The sequence below is a fragment of the Chrysochloris asiatica genome, unplaced genomic scaffold, assembly GCF_000296735.1.
Source record: "Chrysochloris asiatica unplaced genomic scaffold, ChrAsi1.0 scaffold00074, whole genome shotgun sequence".
Taxonomy (NCBI): domain Eukaryota; kingdom Metazoa; phylum Chordata; class Mammalia; order Afrosoricida; family Chrysochloridae; genus Chrysochloris; species Chrysochloris asiatica.
In genome coordinates this window covers 15,150,824-15,172,272 of record NW_006408592.1, presented here as the reverse complement: position 1 = coordinate 15,172,272, position 21,449 = coordinate 15,150,824, and the positions used below count along the sequence as shown (strand labels likewise).

Genomic DNA, 21,449 nt, shown 5'->3' with positions numbered 1-21,449 from the left:
AGAGTTGGTTCTGACCCATAGAGACCCTGTATAGGGTTTCCAAGGAGTGGCTGGTGAGCTTGAACAGCCGACTTTGCAGTTCAAACAGACCTTGCAGCCCAGCACCACACCAGCACTCCACATAGGGGCTCTGTGAGTCAAAATTGACCAGATGGTAGTAGGTAGTAGAGTTTCAGAACACTGAAGCTCTTAGGGTTAAAGTGAATCACCCCTGGTCACCCAGCTTTACCAGATGCTACAGTCCCCGTGTGGCAAAAGGTTGGCTGTTTGAATCCACCCAGAAGTTTCTCAGAAGAAAGTGTTGTCAATCCATTCCCAAAACATCACAACCATTGAAATCCCTAAGGAGTGCAGTTCTACTCTGCAACACATGGGGTCACCATGAGTCAGAAGTGACCCAACAGCAATTGGTTTGTCTCTGGGTTAGGACTAGGCCAGATCCCCTGCCTGGTCTTCATGATTTCCTTTTCCCAGAGGCTCCCAATCTGCAAGCCTCGGGCCCTGAGGCCTCCAAGTCACGGTTCTGGGCAGCTGTGTGTACAGATGGAACCAATAATGCATACAGCACACATGGACAACTATTTTTCAGAAGTATGTGGATAGTGGTGTGACGAATAAAATACTAATCCATTCCAAAATATTGCTGATTTCAGAGCAGATTTTGTCACTGGGTATTTTCTCAGTCAGCGGATATTAAAACTCAAATAAAACTCAAATAGCAGCACGTGAGGCTTCAACCTTTTTTGACGTTCCAGTGGAGCCATCCCAAGTGCACATGCTGGGAATCACTGCCCCAGACCAGGCCAAGCCTCGTGTAGCTCGCACTGCCCCGTTCGCTGTCCACACCCCATGCATCATGGTGACTAATGAGGCACTGTGATGGAGGAGGCCTAAGATCCAGCTCCGTGGGGCCTGGCGGGGCTCCAGGAGGCCCTTCCAAGGATGACTTCAAGAGGTTTCTTTGGGCAAGAACACTGTGCTTGGATCAGAAGACTTCAGCTCAAATCCTAAATCCACTGCTTCCTTGCTAAGAAGCCCCTTCCCCTCGCTGAGCCTCCCTCAGCTCATCTCTAAAAAATGTGTATCAACTGCTAAATGCAAAACGGATCTGCTCTGTAAACCTTCACCCAATTGACAATAATAATAATTCAAAAATTAAGGGGTTGGGAGGAGTACAATTGTCCATCTCATATGGCTGTCACAGGCTCCAATAGAATAGAATGCATGAAAATGATTAGGAAACTGCAAATTACCATTCACATACACACACACACACACACACAAAATCCACTGCCATCAAGTCAGAGTAGAACTGCCCCATAGAGTTTCCTAGGCTATCATCTTTATGGGAAGTCCTGGCATGGTGCTGTAGGATAAGCACTGAACTGTTAGCTTGCAAGGTTGGTGGTTCAAACCTACCAGTCACTCCTCGGAAACCCTGTACAGGGTTGTTATGAGTCAGAACCGACTCAATGGCACTTACAAACAACAACAATCTTTCCGGAAACAGATTGCCACATCTTTCTCCTGTAGGGCAACTTGTGGGTTCAAACCGTCAACCTTTCAGTTGGCAGCTGAGCGCTTAGCCTGTGCCTCCATCTTCATACAGGATCTTAAACCACTGTTATTTCTAAGAGCAAGCAGGCTCTGCCTCCAAGTGGGAGAATCAGGAGAGAGCTTGGAATCCCCATTGTTGTTGTGAAGTGCCCGTCGAGTCAGACTCATAGCGACCCTATATAGGGTTTACAAAGAGCGGCTAGTGAGTTTGAACCACTGACCTTGTGCCAATCTAGAGGCCAGAGGTGAGAGAGGGTGGACATAAGGGGCTCTAAATCTTGACAACTACCCTGAGAGGAAGATAGTCCAAGGGGACACAAGCAGAGAGAGGCATGGAATAATATTTGTGGAGCCACAAATATGAAATCCGACTGAGGCAGCCAGAGAAGAGCAGGAAAGGCGGTTCTTCTGACTCACCACCGCTGTCAATGCCTATTCATCTTGAAAAGGAGGCTTGGTGGTACAGCGGGTTAAATGATGGCTGCTAACAGAAAGATCAGTTGTTCAAACCTACCACCTGCTCTGCAGGTAAAAGATGAGGCAGTTTGTTTCTGAGATTTACACGTTCAGAAACCCTAGGGAACAGTTGTACTCTGCCTGTAGGGTCACTATGAGTTGGAACCGACTGGCCAGCAGTGGGTTTATTCATCTTGAAAGGGTCGGTGGGAAACACAACTTTGAGGTTGCTTTGGGCACTCTCGACCCTTTGCTACATGCCTGCCTACACCCAAAGCCTGGTGGAGCCCCAGCTGGAGGGCCTTGCACTGGCCACATGGCTTACAGACCCTATCCATTTCTCAGCGGGCAGGTGAGGGGAGGAACAGCATGTGAGGAGTGTTGGACACATGGCCCTGGTAAAGCCCCCTGCCTTCCCACTATTCCACTTCATAAATCTAGGGCCTGGAATACTCATTATTCACTGAGCAGTGCTCCAGGGGAGAGAGAAAACAGACTGAGCCTCCTCATAAGCGAAAGAGATTCCATCGGGGGTGGCAAGGGGTTGATGGGCTCAGCTTTGCCCTTGTCCCACACTGCAGACTGAGAAGCCAGGGAATCTGTAGGGGAGGTGGCTTGGCCTGCCAGAGGCAGAAGGGAGACATCTGGAAGAATGCCCTGGTTTCTCCCTTTCTAGAAACTTCTGACAGAGAACACAGAAAGGCAGAAATCTTTCTAAAGCTGAGCCTGCCACTAAGACCAGAAGAGAGAAATTGTCTGCAGGCCAGGTGGCCCTGGGGAAGGTGTCAATGATTGTCCTGTACACCCAAAAGTACTGGGGCAGAGATGTTCTTGAAGGAACCCCACCTGAGTCAGGAACCCAGCCCCCAAATACCATCCGTCATACAGCTGGGGGTCTGGCAAGTGTGTATTGGATCCCCATTTCAGAGATGGGAAAGCACAGGCTCAGAGAGGGTGAATGACTTGTATAAGGTCTCATAGTAAGCAAATGATGGAGTTGGGGTAGAATTGTGGTCCGTATGGACATGAAATCCATGCTGGGGTTGGAGTTATTCCCAAGTCCAGTTCCTAATAGCAACAGGGCATCCAGCTAGGTGAAGGCTCCAGCCAGGGGCAGACCAGAGAAAGGGGAGAAGGATACTGTACCTTCTGCTGAAAGGCCTGAGGAACAGTAGGGGGCGCCTCGAGTCAGCACCTCCTGCAGAATGATGCCGATGCTGAAGGTATCACCTTTGAGAGTGCCCTGCCTGGCTCCCCCGGGCACCCGCAGCAGTTCCGGAGCTGTCCACAGTAGCTCTGCAGTCACAGGACAGAGGTGCACCAAAGGTCAAAGTTTTGCACATGTTGACTGTTACCCTCTCCCTGCAACCCTGAGAGAGTGTGCTGATGTCGTTAAGAGCTGTTGAGTCAGTTCCGACTCACAGAGACCCTGTATAGGGTCTTCGAGGAGCAGCTGGTGAGCTTGAACCGCCGACCTTGAGGTTAGCAGTCCAGTGCTGATCCCATAGCACCACACCTATTACTGTCGTTGTTAAATGCCATCGAGTCAGTTCAGACCCATAGGAGGTGCCTGCATTTTCATTTCACACCCGAGGCTCAGAGAAGAAATGCAACCACACCACAGGAAGTGCTGAGGGCGGGCGCTCTCCCTACTCTGCCCCAGCCTTTTCAGTAATGCCCTAGCACCTGACTAAAGAAGAGGTCTCAAGATCTACTAGCAGCCCCCTGCCCACTCTGAGCTGACCTTCTGGGGTGGGCTGTGGGCAGGGAGCCCGCTGAGCATCCAGGAGCTCTGCATAGCCATGGTCAGTGACCTTCAGCACAAAGCGTCCGTCCACCACACAATTGCGGGACTTGAGGCGGCCATGAGAGAAATGTCGATGGTGCAGATACCGCACACCCTGAGGTGGACACATAAGGGTCCATTAGGCCTGTGATGAGTTAGAGGGACCCTGGACACCACCCCCACCTCACCCTTTGCCACAGTACTTAGACCTTTCTCATCAAGTGGAAAGAGATCAAGTAAAGAAAAGCTGAGGAAAGAGTCCTGAGAAATCAGAACATCTCTCGTCTCCATGCCCTGCCTCTGAACCCCACAGCACTCAAGGGACCTCACTCGGATCAAATCCAGCAGCAGGGAGGCCTTGAAAGTCCAGTCCAGCTGCAGGGCCTCATTCCGCAACAGGTCCTCCAGGCTGCCCCGGGAGCAGTGTTCCATCACCAGAGCACTGAGCCCTGGGGCCATGAAGAAGCCCAGGCAGGTGGTGACATTCTCATGCTGCAGCTCCCGCATCTGCAGAGGCAAGAGGTTTCTGAGACTAGACCAGGTGTAGCACATGTCTAAGCCCTTAGTCCTTAGCAGTCAGCACAAGGCCGAGCCCAGAGGAGCATCACGAATCATTTGATGGATGGGTGAGTAAATGACTGAATGAATTAATGAATGAGTGAAACATTAAGGATGAATGAGTGAGCTGTGATAACTAGAGAACAGGGATCTAACCCAGTTTCCCAATCTAAGTGACACCATGGACCTAAAAGCCATACCAATTCTCTACCCCAAGATTCAGGGATTGGGGAGGGTTAGGAGCAGAAGGATTAAACACAAGCAGAGAGTAGCCTCCCTGATGGCTGTCCAACAAAATTGTTATCAGTTGCCATCACATCGACTCTGACTCGTGTGTGCAAAGTAAAACTACTCCAGAGGGTTTCCAAGGAAACAGATGGCCTTGCCTGTCTTCAGAGACAGCTCTAGTAGGTTTGAACCACCAACCTTTCAGCTTAATCATTAGATCTACCCAGGGACTCCTGTCCAGCAAGTTAGAAATCTCAAACCCAGTTAGACTAGCATTTGCTGATCTGGAACCATTCTCCTAATAAAAACAGTTCAGGGACATCAATGGGGAAATCTGCATACTTTTTCCTCCTATGGGATTCTCCAGAAAATTAGCATACATGGTGAGTTAAGGATAGCCTCAAATTCCTTGATACTACTGCTATCTAGAGGGGTGACCTCTGTGTCCTCCCCTTAGATCCAAGCGGGCTCTGTGACTGCTGTGACCAGTAAAGCATGGTAGAAATGGGTCTGGGTCTTAGAGACTGGCAGCTTCCATTTCTTGTCACTCAGAACTTTCTCCATTGGAGCCCTGAACCACTAAGTAAGAAGTCCTTCTACCCTGAGACTACCCTGTTGAAGATACCTTGTGGAGAGACCCTGAGATGACATAGAAAGGGAAGACAGGTCCAACTAAGTCCAGTCTTCCAGCCTCCCTGCCAAGGCGCAGTGAAGCCATCTTAGACCCTTTGGACCAGGAGGTGGTGGTCTTTTTTGTAAGGGTCCAGATAGTAAATACTTTTGGTTTAGTGGGCCATAGTCTCTATTACAAATAGTGACCTCTGTGGTTGCAGTGAAAAAGCAGCCATAGACCATACACAAATGAATGATATGGCTGTATGCCAATACAATTTTATTTACAAAACAGGCAGTGGCTGTTCTAGAGTAGACCAGCTCATTTACCAGCTTATTGCCACTGAGTTATCCCCACCTGACACATGTGGAAGTGAATTGCCCAGGTGAGCCTTACTCAAATGCCTGGACCACAAAACTGTTAAGTTACGAAGAGACAGATTGTTGTTTTTAAGCACTACATTTTGGGGTAAGTTGTTTCAAAGTCATAGATAATGAGAACAGCATATTAAAGATCCTAAGAGATCTTGTGGTTAATGCAACAGTTTCCAAAATTATTTGAGAATTGTCTACTCACTTTGGTTGCAGGATACCCACTGGGAAATGCCTAACTTGATCTTTTAAAACTTGATTTCAGATGGTGGTGATACTGGAAATACTAATCAAAGCCACCACATCTTTCCAGGGATCATTTTAGGCTATTCCACATATTCTCTCTAGCCCTCACAATTCCCCTGGGGGTGGATCTCATAGCTCCATTTTATAGAGAAGCTAAGTGTCCACAGAGGCAAGATTCCACCTGGGGTCTTCTTGACTCCAAATCCTAGGCTCTGTCTTCCAACCCACAGAGCCTCACAGGATGGTGACAGTCTGGAAGGTGAAAGTACTTCTATAGTTAGTGATGACAAGTGACTGTAAGTTACCTGAGGGCAGGAACATCCCCATAGCCAGAACACTGCTTGGTACACAGGAGGTACTCAGTGAGTACTTAGTGAATAAATGGATGGATGGGCAGATGAATGAAGGCTGGAGGATGAAGTCATTTGATGGTGTTGGCTATTCTGATGAAGGTGGTTGTGCCCCCAGTGATGATGGTGACAAGCATGCTGATGGGGCGGCGTGTGCAGTAGAATGCTGATGTACAATGGTGGCAGTGTGGTGTACAATTGTGACGGAGGTGCTGAGAATGGGGTGGCAACCCTGGTGATAGGAATGACTTCCTTTTGAGGGCAGAAGCTTCCTCATTAAGCAGGAACCCTACCCCACAATCCCATTCTACCCTCTGTGTCTTTGGCAGCTCTACCTTTCTCAAGAGGCTAAGGGAACTTGGTCGTAGCTCCAGGACTGTGCCGGCTTCAAACTTCTTCAGCCAAACCCAATCTCCCTGTTCAAGAAAGAACAGCAAGTGCTTACTGCTGCAATTTCCCAGCTGTGTGAACTTGGGAAATTCCCTCAACCTTGACAACAAAAAAACACACAAGAAAAACAAATAGTCACTATGAAATCAACTCCAAATCACAACTACCCTATGGGTGTCAGAGTAGATCAATGACTCCTTTTTGGGAATAGATTTCTTCCAAGGTACCTTTGAGTGAACTTGTACCTCCAACCTTTCTGTTAGCAGTAGAGTATATTAGTGGCTTGTGTTACCCAGGGGTCTCTTCCCTATAAATGAGGGTGGTAATAACAGCCCCAGTTACACCCCTTTCTGTGTGCCCAAACTGGGTAGTGTGGTTAGCAGAAACAGTAGTTCGACTTTTGCTACAATCCAGGCAGAACCAGTCCTAACTCCACTACTGTCCAGCTCAGTGGACTTGAGCAGGTGAGTTCAGTTCCCTGAGCCTCATTTTCCAATTCTGTAAAGCAAGGCAAGGACACAGAGAGGTGGTGGGTAGAAAGCACGTTAGCTCCCTTCCCCAGGGCCAGCTTCACCTGCAGGCCACAGACACGATGATAAACAAACTCTGTGAAGTGTGTGGGGACAGGGCCCTCTGGGACCCAGGGACTCTATGGAAGGAAAGAAGGGAGGGCAGAAGTGGGCTAGGGTGGGAAGTGGGGGTGGAGATCTCAACAGAATTCTGTCCTCACCTCTCCTGGTCCTGACCGTAGTTCTTTCTCCCTTCTTCATTGAAGGTTTTTGCCTTCTCTACCTCAATCCTGGTAGCTTAGTGGGTTACACATTGGACTGCTAATCACAAGGTCAGCAGTTCGAATCCATCAGCCACTCCTCAGGAGAAATGTGAGGCTTTCTGCTCCCATAAAGGTTTGTTGTTTTGGTAAGTGCCTTTGAGTCAGTTCCGGCTCATAGCGACCCTGTATAGGGTTTCCAAGGAGTAGCTGGTGGGTTTGAGCCACCGACCTTGTGGTTCTCAGTCCAGTGCTAATTGTACAGCGTCACATCAGGAGTCCCTCAGAAACCCTATACAGACAGGGTCACTATGAGTCGGAACCAACTCAGCAGAATGCATGCAGCAGCAGCCGCCACCTCACCCGAGTCTGTCAGCTAACTCAGAAAAGCTGATAAATCATGTTTTGTCCATCATTAAAGCTTCTATCAGAAGGCAAGGAAAAGTCAGTCTTCTCCAGAGGAGAAAGCAAGGAAAGAAGGCCCAAGGTCTCATGTTGCTTCCTGTAGAAGCCATCAGCCTGCTTGTCAACTGTGGGAGCATGGGGGACCTGGTGGGTCTGTCAGACCTGTTGTTGGCATGTCCTCAGCAACCATACCATCTGGCTTGACTGACCTCTGACCTACTGGGCCCTGTCAGCTGATGGCCTTGATCTGCCCAGACACTGTCCTTGCCTGAATGTTGCCCCCATATATCAGGGCCTTAGGGATCCGAGGTCTCACTGACTCTTGCCTAGGTGGGCAGGGGGAAGTGAGATTAAGTTGGCCTCACATCTGAGGGAGACCCTGGGGTGAACCCTGGCTGGCTGTGCCCAGGGCCAACTGACCAGGAACTGGTTACTTCCCAATACAAGATTTAAACCACTCTAGACTACGAGCTGGACGTTAGGTTAGGTTCCTACTTCTAACCCTGTCATCAACTGTGTGACCCAGGAAAGTCAAACCATCCCTCTCTGTGCCTTAGTTTCATATCCTGTAACAGAAGTGGCGTAAACAGAGGCCTGAGAAGCTGTAGATACCCTCAGCTTCTCCCAAACTGACTACAGCTCCCCAGGCTTGGGCACAAGGGTAAGGGGTCTTCACCTGATACAAAGCCACATTTGTGGGCTCCTGGGGTGCTGGCAGGCTCCTCGCTGACCCCTGGGCCACCGACCTGAGGCTCCCATCATCAGCCACACTTCTCGATTCGCTGGTATTGTCCACATGCAGCCTCTGGGGGAGGGCAGGCATGGTCAAAAGCTGTGCACCCAGTCCAGCCCCCACCCCTGCCCAGCCGTGCCCTACCCACCCTGCTGATAGGGGGCCGATGGATGAAGGTGAGTTCCTGGACCGACAGCAGAACTCGGTGGGGACCCCGCACCAGCCGCAGCTGCTGGACACCCAACCTGGAGGCCAGACAGTGCAAGGCGGTGGGAACCATGCACACTTTGCCTCACCAGTCTGAGGTTCCAGTCTGAGCCCTGGAACCTGTCTGACTCAGGGATCCTCCCTCTGTCTCCGCACCAGTCCCTGTGGGGCTGAGAGGGCACCGCTGAACTCAGGCGCAGGTCTGAAGCCCTGGGTGCCCAGTGCACCTGCTGGTTCAGAGCCTAAGCCCTTCCAAGCTGCCTCATGGGGAGCCGAGCCCTGGGGAAAGGAGTGTAGGTGAAAGGCTAACCCCATTACAGATGTAGCCCGAGTTCAGGGAGGGTCTGGGTTCAAGAACATCCAGGGACAATTCTTTCAAAACTAAAAGGGTCCTTGTCCCAACCCCTTATTTTACAGGCAGTTCCAATGAAGAACAGGGATGGATGGAGTTTTGTCCAAGGTCACAGGTTTTTTTCCTTAAACCTCAAGCGGAACTTCTCTGGAGGCAGGCTGGGGCCCTGAGAGAAACCTGAGGAGGTTTTAGGATTGAAGAGCACTGGGTGGTCTGGGAGACAGGGCTGGGGAAGCTCTCTGCAGATTGTGGGGCAGTGCACACAGAGAGCGGTCCTTCAGGTGGAGCACGGACAGTCTCACCTAATGAGGCAGGTGAGGATCCCACCTGCCAACACCAGGACACAGGCCACAGCCAGGCCCAGGAGGCTGCTCAGGGACTGCGAACCTGTGGGGAAAACAGGGCAAGCAGGAGTAGGAGCAGTAAAGACCACACACAAAGACAGCCCCCTTCAGGCCCTGGGGGAAGCTCCTCCCCTAGGAAACAGAAAGCAAACCTCTGCCCAGTCCCCTCCCCAGGGTGGGATCTCAAGATGGGCCCTGGTGGGAACTCCTACCTGTGGATGGTCATTGGGTACAGACATAGATTTCCCACACTGCTGTCTGTGTTCTCAGCCTGTATCCACCTCAGAACCCCACAGTCCCTGCTCAACCCCCATTACATCTGATCACTCCAAGGCCTTTTGTACTAGGGTGTTATGTCAGCTCTCCCTTAAATTGAGAGCAACAGAGGGTAGACCTGTGTTGTAATTATCTCTGTCCCTGGCACCTAGCACGGGGCCTAGACAGGACAGGGGCTGAATAAAAAACTGTCAGATGAATATCCTTGCCAGTTGTTATGCTATTTCTTCTTACACACACCCCTGCAATGGGCCACTCACTATCTGTCTTGTCAGCTTTATTGTGGATGGATCTGACTGTTAATTCACTGCTATAAAATTGATTCCAATTCATAAAGACCCTATAGTCCAGAGAAGAACTTCCCCATAGGATTTCTGAGGCTGTAAATCTTTGGGGAAGCATATTGCCACATCTTCCTCCTACAGAGCATTTGGTGGGTTCAAACCACAGACATTTCAGCTAACAAGTCAGTGCTTAGCCCAAATCTCCACTCCTCATGTCAGAAGCCAGAAACACATGCTGTTTGGAATCTCCTGGGTGAAGTGAGGGACTGCCTTGGTTGGATATTCTAGCATCAGCCTGGGCTGCCAAAGTGGTAACATGGGGACATAGGCTTCCATCCTTCTTCCTTTCTTGCTTCCCTTCCCTCCTTCTTGCCTCCTTCTAAGATCCCCCAATCTGAGTTGAATGCAGAGATGAACAATAGCAGTAGATATTTTGTAATACTTGTGTACAAACACTCAGTCTATGGCTGTTATGTATTCCTGCTCAGTTAGTCCTCACAATGACATTGAATTAGATATGGTTATTATCACAATTCCATAGATGATGAAACTGAGAGGGCAAGTGGCAGAGCCTGGATTAAGCCCAGGCAGTTTTATATTGGACATCTAGACTCCTAACCATTGCCTCACCCTGCCTCTTACCAAGGGCTGAGGAAGGAAGATTTGAGTAGAGGTTTAAAGAGGTAAAGGGACAAACCAATGACATGTGGCAGAAGAGACTTCTAGGTATAAGGAAGAACAAGCGCTCTATGAGCGCTTGGGTACACCCAAGGAGTGGTAAGCACAGGATAGAAATCTCCAACCCTGACTACAGAGCTATTTTTGAAGAATGTTATTGTTGTGGTTGTTAAGTGCCATCGAGGTGGTTCCGACCCATAGCGACCCTGGATAGGGTTTCCAAGGAGCAGCTGGTGAGCTTGAACTGCCGACCTAGCAGTTCAAACAGCTTTGCAGTCTGGTGCATTAACCCACAGCACCACACCAGGACTCTCCCCAAAATAAAGTCATTGCCATCAACTCATAGCAACCTTATAGAACAGAGTGGAACTGTCCCATAGGATTTCCAAGGCTGTAAATCTTTCTCCCATAGAGCAGCTGGTAAGTTTGAACCACCAGCCTTTTGGTTAGCACCCGATATTTTATTCACTGCACCACCAGGGATCCTTTACTTGAAGACTAAGTAGGATTAGTCAAGCGAGGTGGGGGTGGGTAGTAGAGATGAGAACTACAGAACAAGAAAATACATGTGAAAAGGGAGGCTTGAAAAGGCAGTAAGTGTGTGGAGTCATGGTGGGAGATGAGGTGGCAGAGCAGGCAGAGTTGAGGTCAAGAGAGGCCTGGGCAGAGCAGGAACATAGCAAACCTGGCTAAATCTGAGACTGCCCACTAACTTCAGTAACCATGACTAGGAGTACAATAGGAAATGTGGAGGCACTTGCTTATTTGTACCACTGTGTTGATGTTATCAAGTGCCATTGAGTCAGTTTCAACTCACAGAGACCCTGAACAGGGTTTCCAAATAGTAGCTGGTGGGTTTGAACTACCGACCTTGTGGTTAGCAGTTCAATAATTATCCTTCAGGACCATACCAGGACTCCATTTGTACCACTTTGTGTGCGCTAGTCTATAGATCCATCTATGCACATGTATGTCTGTACAATTTCATTAGGGATAAAGATCTGTCATTGATGAATGGGAGGAATCTGATGGAATGAATTTTCTCCTATCACACTCTCCTGTGGTCATGAGGTAAAAGGAATCCTACACTTGGAGCCAATAGATGTGGATTCAGTGTGCGCTCAGCCAGTGCCTCCCTATGTGACCTTTCTCCAAACCTTCTTGAGCTTCCGTTCTCTGGTGCCCACAGAGGATAATGGCATAGGCATGGGGCTGAGGTGTGATTCAGGAAAGCTAAGAGATGGGGACGTGCTCTTGTAAACATTGTAGCCTTGCTCATCAAAGGAGAAGCCCTGCTAGTCCTCTTGGTGTTTGCAACTGCTGGTTGGTTCACTTCAATAGAAGAATGGATTTAACAATAAAGTATGAAGTCTTTGCATCTGCCCCTATTCCTCACTAAGACCGTCTACAAAACCTTCTTGAATATTGGATAGGTTGATGAATTGATGGATGGATGGATCTATTAATGAATAGATGGATGGATGGATGAACAGATGTTGAATTACCTCGCATGCATAGAGTATTGGGATCAAACCAGCAGCTGGAGTCACGAGCTGGAGGAGCCCCTCCTGGAAAGTGTATGGCCCTGCCCAAAGGCTGCACTTGCCATGTGCCTGTGTCCAGGATGTGGGTGGGGACCAGCTGGCTTCCCCAACCATCTGTGTCCAGGATGACATATTGGGCCAGCCTCCTGCCCTTCTCATCTGTACGGATCCTCTGGCTAAAGCCATCCACGTCCAGAGACCCTGTGTAGTTCCCTAAATGGGTCCCGTAGAGTCCTGCGCCATGATTCTCAGAGCGATTCAGTGCATGGGCCAGCAGGACCACAGCATCATAGATGGTTCCAAACAGCGGGGACACCTGCAGAGGAGAAGGCACCCCAATCCCATGGCATAGGCTCCCAAATACTTCTATTTGAAGCCAGAGCTCTAGCTCTCTTTCCAGCAGCAATTCCTGAGATTATTGTTACACACAAGCACACAATCCTTTCTTCAGTGCTACCCTTACCCCAGACTCTACCCAGTCTCCATGGCCACCACCATCAACTCTGATGTCTCACGGGCATCTCAAACTTTATTATTATGCACAAAACAACTCCTGGTTCCATTTCTCCCCATTTTAGAAAACAAAACTACAAGTTGCCTGATTTCTAAAGTCAAGAAGTCCAGGTTTGATCCCCAATGACACTTCTTCTCTCTTTCAATTCATTGTCAGATCTTTTGGGCTATACTTCAGAGTCTATCCTCAATCTAACCAACTTCTCATTACCTCCACTCCTACCCCTGGGTCCGAGCCACCTCACTGCCCACCCCTGGATCACACAGGAGACTGCTAAGGGCCTCCTTGCTTCATCTTGCCCTCTTCAGGCCATTCCCTGAATAAGGCAGCCAAAGTGTGTTGTTGTTTTTTCTGGTTTGTTTGTTTCTTTTAATCCATCAAATCATTTCTTACTTAAACCCCACTAATTGTTTCCCATTTTATTTATATTGAAGTTCAGACTTCTCACTCTGGGTTACATGATCCGGTCCCTGGATTCCTCCTGGACCCCTCTCTCCACCACTCCTGACATACCAGCCACTCCACACTCCTGCCATCTGCTCCTCCGGCCTTCACCTGGTCTGTTTATCCAGAGCTCCATTAGGCTGCCTCCTTATCATTCAGATCTTAGCTCAAGTGTCCGCTCCTCAGAGAGGCCTTCCCTGCCACTCTCACCTCTTGTTGCCCATGACTGTACCTTGGCCTTTCTATCACTTTAACCTGCTGCATTTTTATGGTGGCATTGTTGTTGCTGTTGTTATGTGCCATCGAGTCGGTTCCGACCCATAGCGACCCTGTATAGGGTTTCCGAGGGTGTAAATCTTTACGGGAGTAGAAAGCCTCATCTTTCTCCAGCGGTGCAACTGGTAGTTTCGAACCGCTGACCTTAAGGTTCGCAGCCCGATTCGTAACCACTACACTACCAGAGCTCCTTCTATGGTGGCATTAGTGCTATTGAATTTGGTCACCTGGCTGTTGTCTGGCTCTCTCTCAGAATTGAAGCTCCCTGAAAACCAGGTCTGTCTTGTCCACCACTGCATCCCTGACATCTGGCACAGTGACTCATGACAGGGACTCAATCCACTTTTGTCAAATGAATGACTGATTGGTTAGCCTTCCATCAGCATCTACATGCCTGTTATCACCTTCAGACACTATCGTCTTCTGATCACCAACTTGAGTTCAACTAAATCCTATAGGCCCAAACCAAGCCAGTAGCTCTATCCCACGCCTCCCCGCAGAGTTCTTTACATCCACTGTAGTGACTTCAGAAAACCCCTCTCTTGCATTCTCCCACACTCCCAACACTCTTCCCTTCTAGTTTTCAGAATTTGCTAAAGAGATCCACAGAAAGGAGAAGAATGTCTTCCAGAGAAAGAGTAGCTAGGCCAGAAGAAGTAGAGAAATTGAGAGTCAAAGAGAAAAATAGAAGCAGAAGAGACACAAGAGAAGAAGAATGAACAAAGAAGCCAAGAGTGAGAAATGTAAGAGAGACAGTTATACACATCCACCCACCCCACACACTTATGAGACAGACACGCAGAGTCAGAGAGACAGAGGGAGAGAAAGGAAGCAATTGGATATGCCCAGGGATAGGAAGAGAGACGCTTTGTCAAATGAGAGATTGGTCCCATGCCCATAGAGGCTGGGTGACTGGACAAGGCCATCAGGTTGGGAGTGAACAAGGAGCCCATGCAGTGTGCCTATGGCCCCAGGTCCTGCGGGGTCTTATGAAGGCCTGAGAGGTTCTCACTAACCTGCTTATGGGCATCTGCTGTGGCTGTGGTGAAGGTCTGATCGGTGGGGCCGGACTCCAGACTGACAGTGAGTACCGTGTCGTAGACCTGCTGCAGGGATCCCCTGTCACGGAGCGCTGGGTAGGAGTGGTTGCGATAGGGCAGGGCAAACAGCAGAGTGTCATAGGGCATGAAGACGAGCCTCCCATCGGCCAGGCCTTCGGTCCACACACGACTCAGCAGAGCAGACTGCTCCGGGCCATCCAGGAGCGCTGAGTGCATGCACAGCACCACGACTGGGGGCAGAGATGCCAGGTCATCTCGGCAGCCCAGCTCCCAAAGCCTGGGATTCAGAGCCCCATGGGGAGCCTGCTCTCTGCCATCACTCCCCAGTCCTCTTCCCTTCCCATCACTCTGGGAAAGGTAGAAGTAGGTTCCCCTTAATCTGCTCTCTCTGTAGCAGTAACAGCCAAGGCCACCACATCTGGGTTCATACTTATGTAAAAAATCCCCTTGATTGATAATATATTTGTATCAATATGTCCCTTCCAACCTGCCCACCAATCACGTCACCAACTTCCTACTCTTCCTCTACCCCATTGACTTTAACTAATGTTTATGTCCTAAAGTACTTTTATAAACATTTAGTCATTCAGTAGTTAGATTGTCACCCAGGATACTTAAGCACTGTGGGGCTAGAGCCAGGATTTAAACCTGAGCAGGTGGTGCATGGCTTGCAATTCACTGTGGCCCTGGGTTACACCACATACTGTCTTCAAGGTCTAATGGACATGAACACATTTGCCTTTGCCCTAGTGGCTGTGTGTCACTGAATTGGTTCCGACTCATAGTCACCCTGGATAGGGTTTCCAAGGCTGCAAATCTTTATAGAAACAGAAAGTCTCATCTTCTCTTGCATAGCGACTGTTAGATTTGAACTGCTAACCTTGTGGTTAGCAGCCCAGCTTGTAATCTACTATGCTAGCAGAACTCCTTTTGCGCTAGTAGAAGATATGCAATACCAGTACTACTGCCTTTGAGCTAATTCCAACTCATAGCAAATCCACATGTACCAGAGTGGAACTGGCCACCATAGAGTCTTCAGTGGCTGATTATAAACCATCAGGCTTTTCTTCCAAGACACCTCTGAGCCTCTAACTTTCCAGCGAGCTGTTGAACCTGCTAACTGTTTGCACTACGTAGGAAAGTCAGCAGAGTAGCTTCTTGGTCATAAGGCAACCAATTTCACCCCCCAGAGCATCCAGAACCAAAAGGAGCCTCTCCCAGAGGCATTAGACCCATATTGATCTTCCTCTGCATTTTGGGAATGGGGGGCAGGGAGTAGAATGTATTTCTTCCTCACTTAGAACTACAGCCAAAAAAATAGTCACTTGCTTTGAATGTGGCCTGAGTTTCCTCTGCAACCACTTTCTCCAGAATACCCAGGAAAATTGAGCCACCCAGGAAAGATGGGGGTCTGCTTGCTAGAACCTGAGAACTACTCATGTGGAAGTCAGAGCCTGAAGCCCGGACCTCTCCTGAGTCCCTGGGTCATGCTTGATGCAGGGAACAGCCGGCAGTGACTGAATGAGCATTGTACATAGGCCCGCGTTCTAAGCCTTATTTCTGCAGTAGCCCGTCTCATCTTCACAACTTGATAGCAACTGGCCAATCAAAGCCCCTCCCTAGTAGAGTTGTGTAGTACAATGGTGCTTCATAGGCCTGCTTTTTCTGGAGAAAGCCAGGCCTTTCTTTGGAGGTGTCTCTGGCAGGACTCTCAATTTTTCCGTTAACAACTGAGTGTGTTAAACATTTGCATCACCCAGGAAGTTTGGATTTGCCCTGTGCCATTGATGAGGAGGAATCCTGGTGTGGCGCTGGACTGCTAGGTCAGTTTGAACCACAAGGAACTTTCAAAACTTGCCTGAGGTCACATAGCTAGTAAGAGGTGGGTCCAGGAGTGGGACTCGGAAGTCTGACTCCAGGTAGGTATCCTACCTACTCTGCCATCCTGGCTCCTGAATACCTGAACCATAAATTGAACTCAAGCCTCTGCAAAGGGTTGGAGAAGGAGTCTGGTCAGGTTTCCCTATCCCTTGCCCCCAGACTCCATCCCCACAGAACGGAACTGCCACCATTCTCTAGTTCTCTATGCATGAGCTAGTCCCTCTGCCTGGAAGTCCATTCCCCTCATCTTCATCTGCAATCTCCTTTTCATTTTTAGGCCCAGCTCTAAGGTCACATTAGAGTGACATTATGTGGTCTTCAGTGTGAAGTCCTCCAAGGAGGACTTAACCTTAGACTCCTCTGTCCCCTGTGCTGTTGCAACAGTTTACACATATGTTCCACTGCCAGACTCTGGGGCCGACAGTTCCTCCCCATGTCCTTGGAGCCCAGCCAGGGTCCACACAGAGCAGTGCTCAGGGAGTCTTGATTGAGTGAAGCACCAGATCTTCTACATCTGCTCCTCGTGACCATGCAAGATGCATTTCATTAGCCTCGCTTCACCTCTTGGAAGACCAGGCCTCAGAAGAGTGAAACATGGTCTCTGTGATTGCAGCCTGCACACCTGGGCCAGGTCTTACTCTGGACTAGACTGTAACTCACTAACCCGCCACAGGAGTCCAGAAGGCTGACCACCCCACTCTCCCTGCAGGCCCTAGCCTCAATTTCCTCCAATAACAAACCTGGTAGTTTGTCTCAGTGGCTTTTAAACAGTGTTCAGATAAAAAGAGAAACACCCCCTAGCGTGATGGATTGGGCAAGTGGCAGCATCAATGGGCTCAAGAGTGGCAACAAAAGTTAGGTTGGCTCAGGATCGGGCAGTGTTTCATTCTGCTATGCATAAGGTCGCTATGAGTCAGTACTGACTCAATGGTACTAACAACAACAACAACAACAACAACAGTAAGAAATACAAGTTTACTCACAAAACTGAATCTGTAAAACCTGAGCACACTCACAAAATGCAAGGAAGTTTCAAAGAGCAATGCTTCTGCTGTTGTTAAAGTGCTTTTGAGTCAATTCCAACTCATAGTTACCCTGTATAGGATCTCTGAGGAGCAGCTAGATGCCATCAAATTGATCCCAATTCGTAGTGACCTCAGACGACAGTCAAACTGGCCTGCAGGGCTTTCTAGGCTGTCATCTTTATGGGAGCAGATGGTCAGGTCTATTCTCCCTCTGAGTTCCTAGATGGATTTGAACTTCCAACCTTTTAGTTAGCAGCCAAGTGCTTAACACTTGGGCCACCAGGGATCCTTCTACCAGCCCTTATCCATTGCCATTAAGTCATGACAACTTGTAGGACAACCCTATAGGACAGGTAGAAGGACCCATAGAGCTTCCAAGTCTGTAATCTTTAGGGAAGCAGACTGCTACCTCCTTCTCCCATGGAGTGGCTGGTGGATTCAAACTGCCAACCTTTTGCACCATCAGAGCCCCTCTCTAATTACTTCTACTGCCTGCAAATGAACTCACATTTACTATTCTTACTCCATTCCCTTTATTCTATTCTACTCAATGGCATTCTTCTCTGCCCATTCTCTTTCTTTTTTCATTTTCCTGGTCATGATTTTGGAGGCCTGGTGACATAGTGGGTTACATGTTGAGCTGCTAACCACAAGGTCAGCATTTGAATCCACCAGCTGTTCCATAGGAGAAGGAGGAGGCTTTCTGCTCCTGTAGTTACAGCCAAGGGAGCCCTACGTAGGACTCCTGTGAGTTGGAATCGACTCAATGGCAGTGGTTTGGGTTTTTTTGGGTCATGATTTACTAAGTTGATTTCTTCACCCAAGTGGACCACAAAGCATAGTTTTAAACTCGATTAACTAGTATAGTTAAACTCTAAGATCCCTTCTGTCTTCCAGGTGTATCTCTCCCCTACACCTTACCCGCCATGCCTTTCCTGATGACTTCCCTAAAGACAGACTAAGCACCAGCTCCTCCAAGAAGCCTCCTCAGAGCTTCCAGGGCCCAGCCACAGGCCTGCTCCCTTCTCAGGGCTCGACTACCTGGGAGGGCCCTGACTTGTCTGTCAGAACCACCTGCTGACCTGCCTGTCACTCCATCACAGTTACCTCCTCAGTACCAGCCTAGGCAGGTGTTAAATAAGTTCAGGAATCAATCAAATCCATCAAGGCAATGACCTCAATCCCAAGAAGCTAGCTACAAGTGGCTTCCTGAAGAGCAAGTAAATCTGTCTCAGAGGAAGTACAGCCATCATGCTCCTTAGAAACCAGGATGAAGAGACTTCATCTCTCGTACTTAAGACACCTTATCAGGAGGGACCAGTTCCTGATACTTTATCATGCTTGATAAAGTAGAGGGTCGGCAGTGACCCAAACAATGGGTTCAAACATACCAATTGTGAGGATGGTGCAGGACCAGGCATTAAGTCTGCTGCACAGAGGCTTGCTGTGAATCAGAACTGACTCGACAGCACCTAACAACAAAACAAATGATTCTAACTCTCTTGCTGGGGCTCAGTTCCTGCTCCACTCTTACTTCCTTTATTTTCCCAGGTGAGAACCAATAATGAATGCCCTTTGCTCCCACTCCTCCACCGATGCTTGAATCAGACAGAGTTCTGAGTCTAGTTGTGCCACTTGGCAGACCTGGGCAAGTAACTGACCTTCTCTGAGCTATACAAAGGGGGTCTCAGCAGTACTGCTCACAGGCTGTTGTGAGACTCAATGCAGTGTCATTGTCCAGTGGCCAGCCTGTGTCTGATGCAGTGGATACTCCCCACCAGATGAAGCCCAAGCTGCTCACAGGAGGAAGACACCCACAGACACTTACTTTTCAGATCGTCCACACTGCAGAGCTGCTCCAGGACCTCTGAGGCCCCCTGCTCCCCAGGTCCCAAAGAAGTCACCAGGCCTACAGGCAGCCCATGCATCCTGAAAATCGTGGCCACCTGTCGGGCTGTGGCCAGCCAGATGTCCTGGTGGGAGGACACAATGGCCACGCGGGCCCAGCCAAAGTGACGCAGGATGGACAGCAGCACATGGGCAGCAGAAGGCAAAGTGGGCACCAGCTCAGGCCCTCCCTCTGGAACCTCACACACCCAGGAGAAGAGGGTCTTCCCCCAGTCTTGGGCCAGCAAGCTTGCTGCTGGGCAGTAGCCAGGATTGACAGGGCCCACAAAAGCAGCTATGCTGTCTTTGTGGGCCAGGAACGTGGCCAGGGCCTGAGGTGTGGCACAGCCTGTGGGGAGAGCTACAGAATCCAGCTGTGAGCCCAGCAACATGGAGGGGTCTTGGTTAGCCCAGTCCACAGCCAGTTGGGCGGCCACACTGGGGAGTGCCTGGGCAAAGATAGGGTCACAGTCCCAGGGGCCCAGCACCCCTAAGGTAAAGGTCTGTGTTCCCAAGGTTGGATAGGGAAGGAAGCAAGCACACAGGAGGGTACCCCAAAGCATCACAGAGAGAAGGGGCAGAAAAGGACCTTTTCTTGGTAGACTCAGGGTGGACCCCCATAGACCCTGGTAGCGTGGGAGGGTCTGACCATGTGGCTGCATCCAGCACCAACCTTCAGAATGCAAGCCCCCCTGCAGTCCTGGAAAAAAGGGAGATGAAGACAAGGTTTGTTTTCTAGAATTTTCCACCAACACTTTGAGATTTTGAGACAAACACCCCTGCTAGAGACCCATCTGATAAACAAGGAATTTGGATCTATGCTCTCCAAGGAACCCCAACTTTGGGGACTTGGCACCCTCCCTAGAGCTGGTTCACAGTCCTGTGATGCTTAAGCCCAGGCTAGCGCTTAATTTCTGTGTACATGGGAGACAGAGTCGGAGCTAGCCAGACCCCTGCTTACCACTTCCTGTGACACGGAGCGACCACTGAGGTTTTCTGACCCTCGTTTTTCCTCCTCTGTAAGATGTGGTGAAAGCTACGTTATCGAGTCCTCGTGGTGACTGCATGGCATCATGTGTAGCATTTGGCACAGCCTCTCGTAAGAACACCTAAAAGGCGTTCAATAAATTCTACCTCTTTGAACCTGTGACTATTTTTTGAAATTACTCTATTTATTGTGCTGTTGCTAAAAATACACACAGCAAAACCTATGCCAATTCAATGGTTCTTACAGAGTACAATTCAGTGTCATTGATCACACTGTTCGAGTTGTGCGCCCCCTTTTCTGAATTTTCTACAATTAACATAAACTCACTTCCTGCTACATTTCTTATCTCATCTTTGAGTTGCTGTTGCCAGTTTGATCCCTTATTGATCATTCTTAAAGAGAGCGCAACTCTCAAGGCAGACGTTCCTTGTTAATAATTTCCTTGCTATTATTTCTCCTCCCCTCACTTACCCTTTAAGGTAGACCAGGTTCTTCTGGTGACCTTTTGGGTCCAGACTCACCTACCACAGGGTGCCCCCTGCCTCTTACGTTCCCAGTGTCACCTCACAGTACGTACTCTGCTGGTCAGAGTAACTGGAGACTCCTGGCTGCAGGGAGTCTCATGGCACTTGTGCTTTATAATGCGTGTACGTGTCTCAATGCTGATCCCCCTCCCCAACCTGTTCTGGTAAAATATTCTTTCTAAACATATTGTGCAGATGAGGAAATGATCATTGAGTTGGTAGATAGGATGTGACCCCAATGTGTTCGTTCAGCTCATCCCCCACTCACGACCTTGACCAGGACATTTGGACAATTCCCACCTCACCCTGCTGTTCCAGGACTGTGGTGCCTGTTCTGAGGTTCTGGGACTCTTGCTTACCTCCACCTGCATCCCTGTCACCTCCCACTCCCACCCACAGGGCTCAGTCCTCTTGCCTCTTACACCATTTGTACAGCCCCAGCCTTTCATCATGAGTGGCCTGGGAAGGCATAAGATCCAGTCTCAGCCCTTAAGAAATGTCCAGGCTAATATGGAGGCAGCTCCAGGCAAGGGAAGAGCTGACCACATGTTTGGGCAGTGAGCAGAGGAACCTGAGGTGTGGGAGGTCCTGTGGGCTGAAGAGGGCTGGCTCAGAGAGGGTTTCCCTAGAACACAACTATAATGACAACTGGACGCTAGGAGAGTGTCTCTGGGATGATGTCGTATAGAGTCACTCATTGCA

The 21,449-nt window shown here is 49.4% G+C and overlaps 1 protein-coding gene across 1 annotated transcript in view; it reads right to left on the bottom strand.

Moving 5' to 3' along the window:
- The window catches only part of LOC102815459 (olfactory guanylyl cyclase GC-D-like), a 58,257-nt gene extending 37,139 nt beyond the window's left edge, over positions 1–21,118 (bottom strand). The window contains exons 1-11 of the mRNA XM_006865019.1: positions 21,107–21,118; positions 19,177–19,738; positions 14,394–14,672; positions 12,109–12,513; positions 9,324–9,408; positions 8,611–8,707; positions 8,406–8,534; positions 6,501–6,581; positions 4,130–4,306; positions 3,758–3,914; positions 3,160–3,309 (exon numbers count right to left, since the gene is read on the bottom strand). Coding sequence (XP_006865081.1) covers positions 3,160–3,309; positions 3,758–3,914; positions 4,130–4,306; positions 6,501–6,581; positions 8,406–8,534; positions 8,611–8,707; positions 9,324–9,408; positions 12,109–12,513; positions 14,394–14,672; positions 19,177–19,738; positions 21,107–21,118 — 2,134 coding nt within the window. The remainder of the gene's footprint in view (positions 1–3,159; positions 3,310–3,757; positions 3,915–4,129; positions 4,307–6,500; positions 6,582–8,405; positions 8,535–8,610; positions 8,708–9,323; positions 9,409–12,108; positions 12,514–14,393; positions 14,673–19,176; positions 19,739–21,106) is intronic.
- Positions 21,119–21,449: the final 331 nt, after the last annotated feature.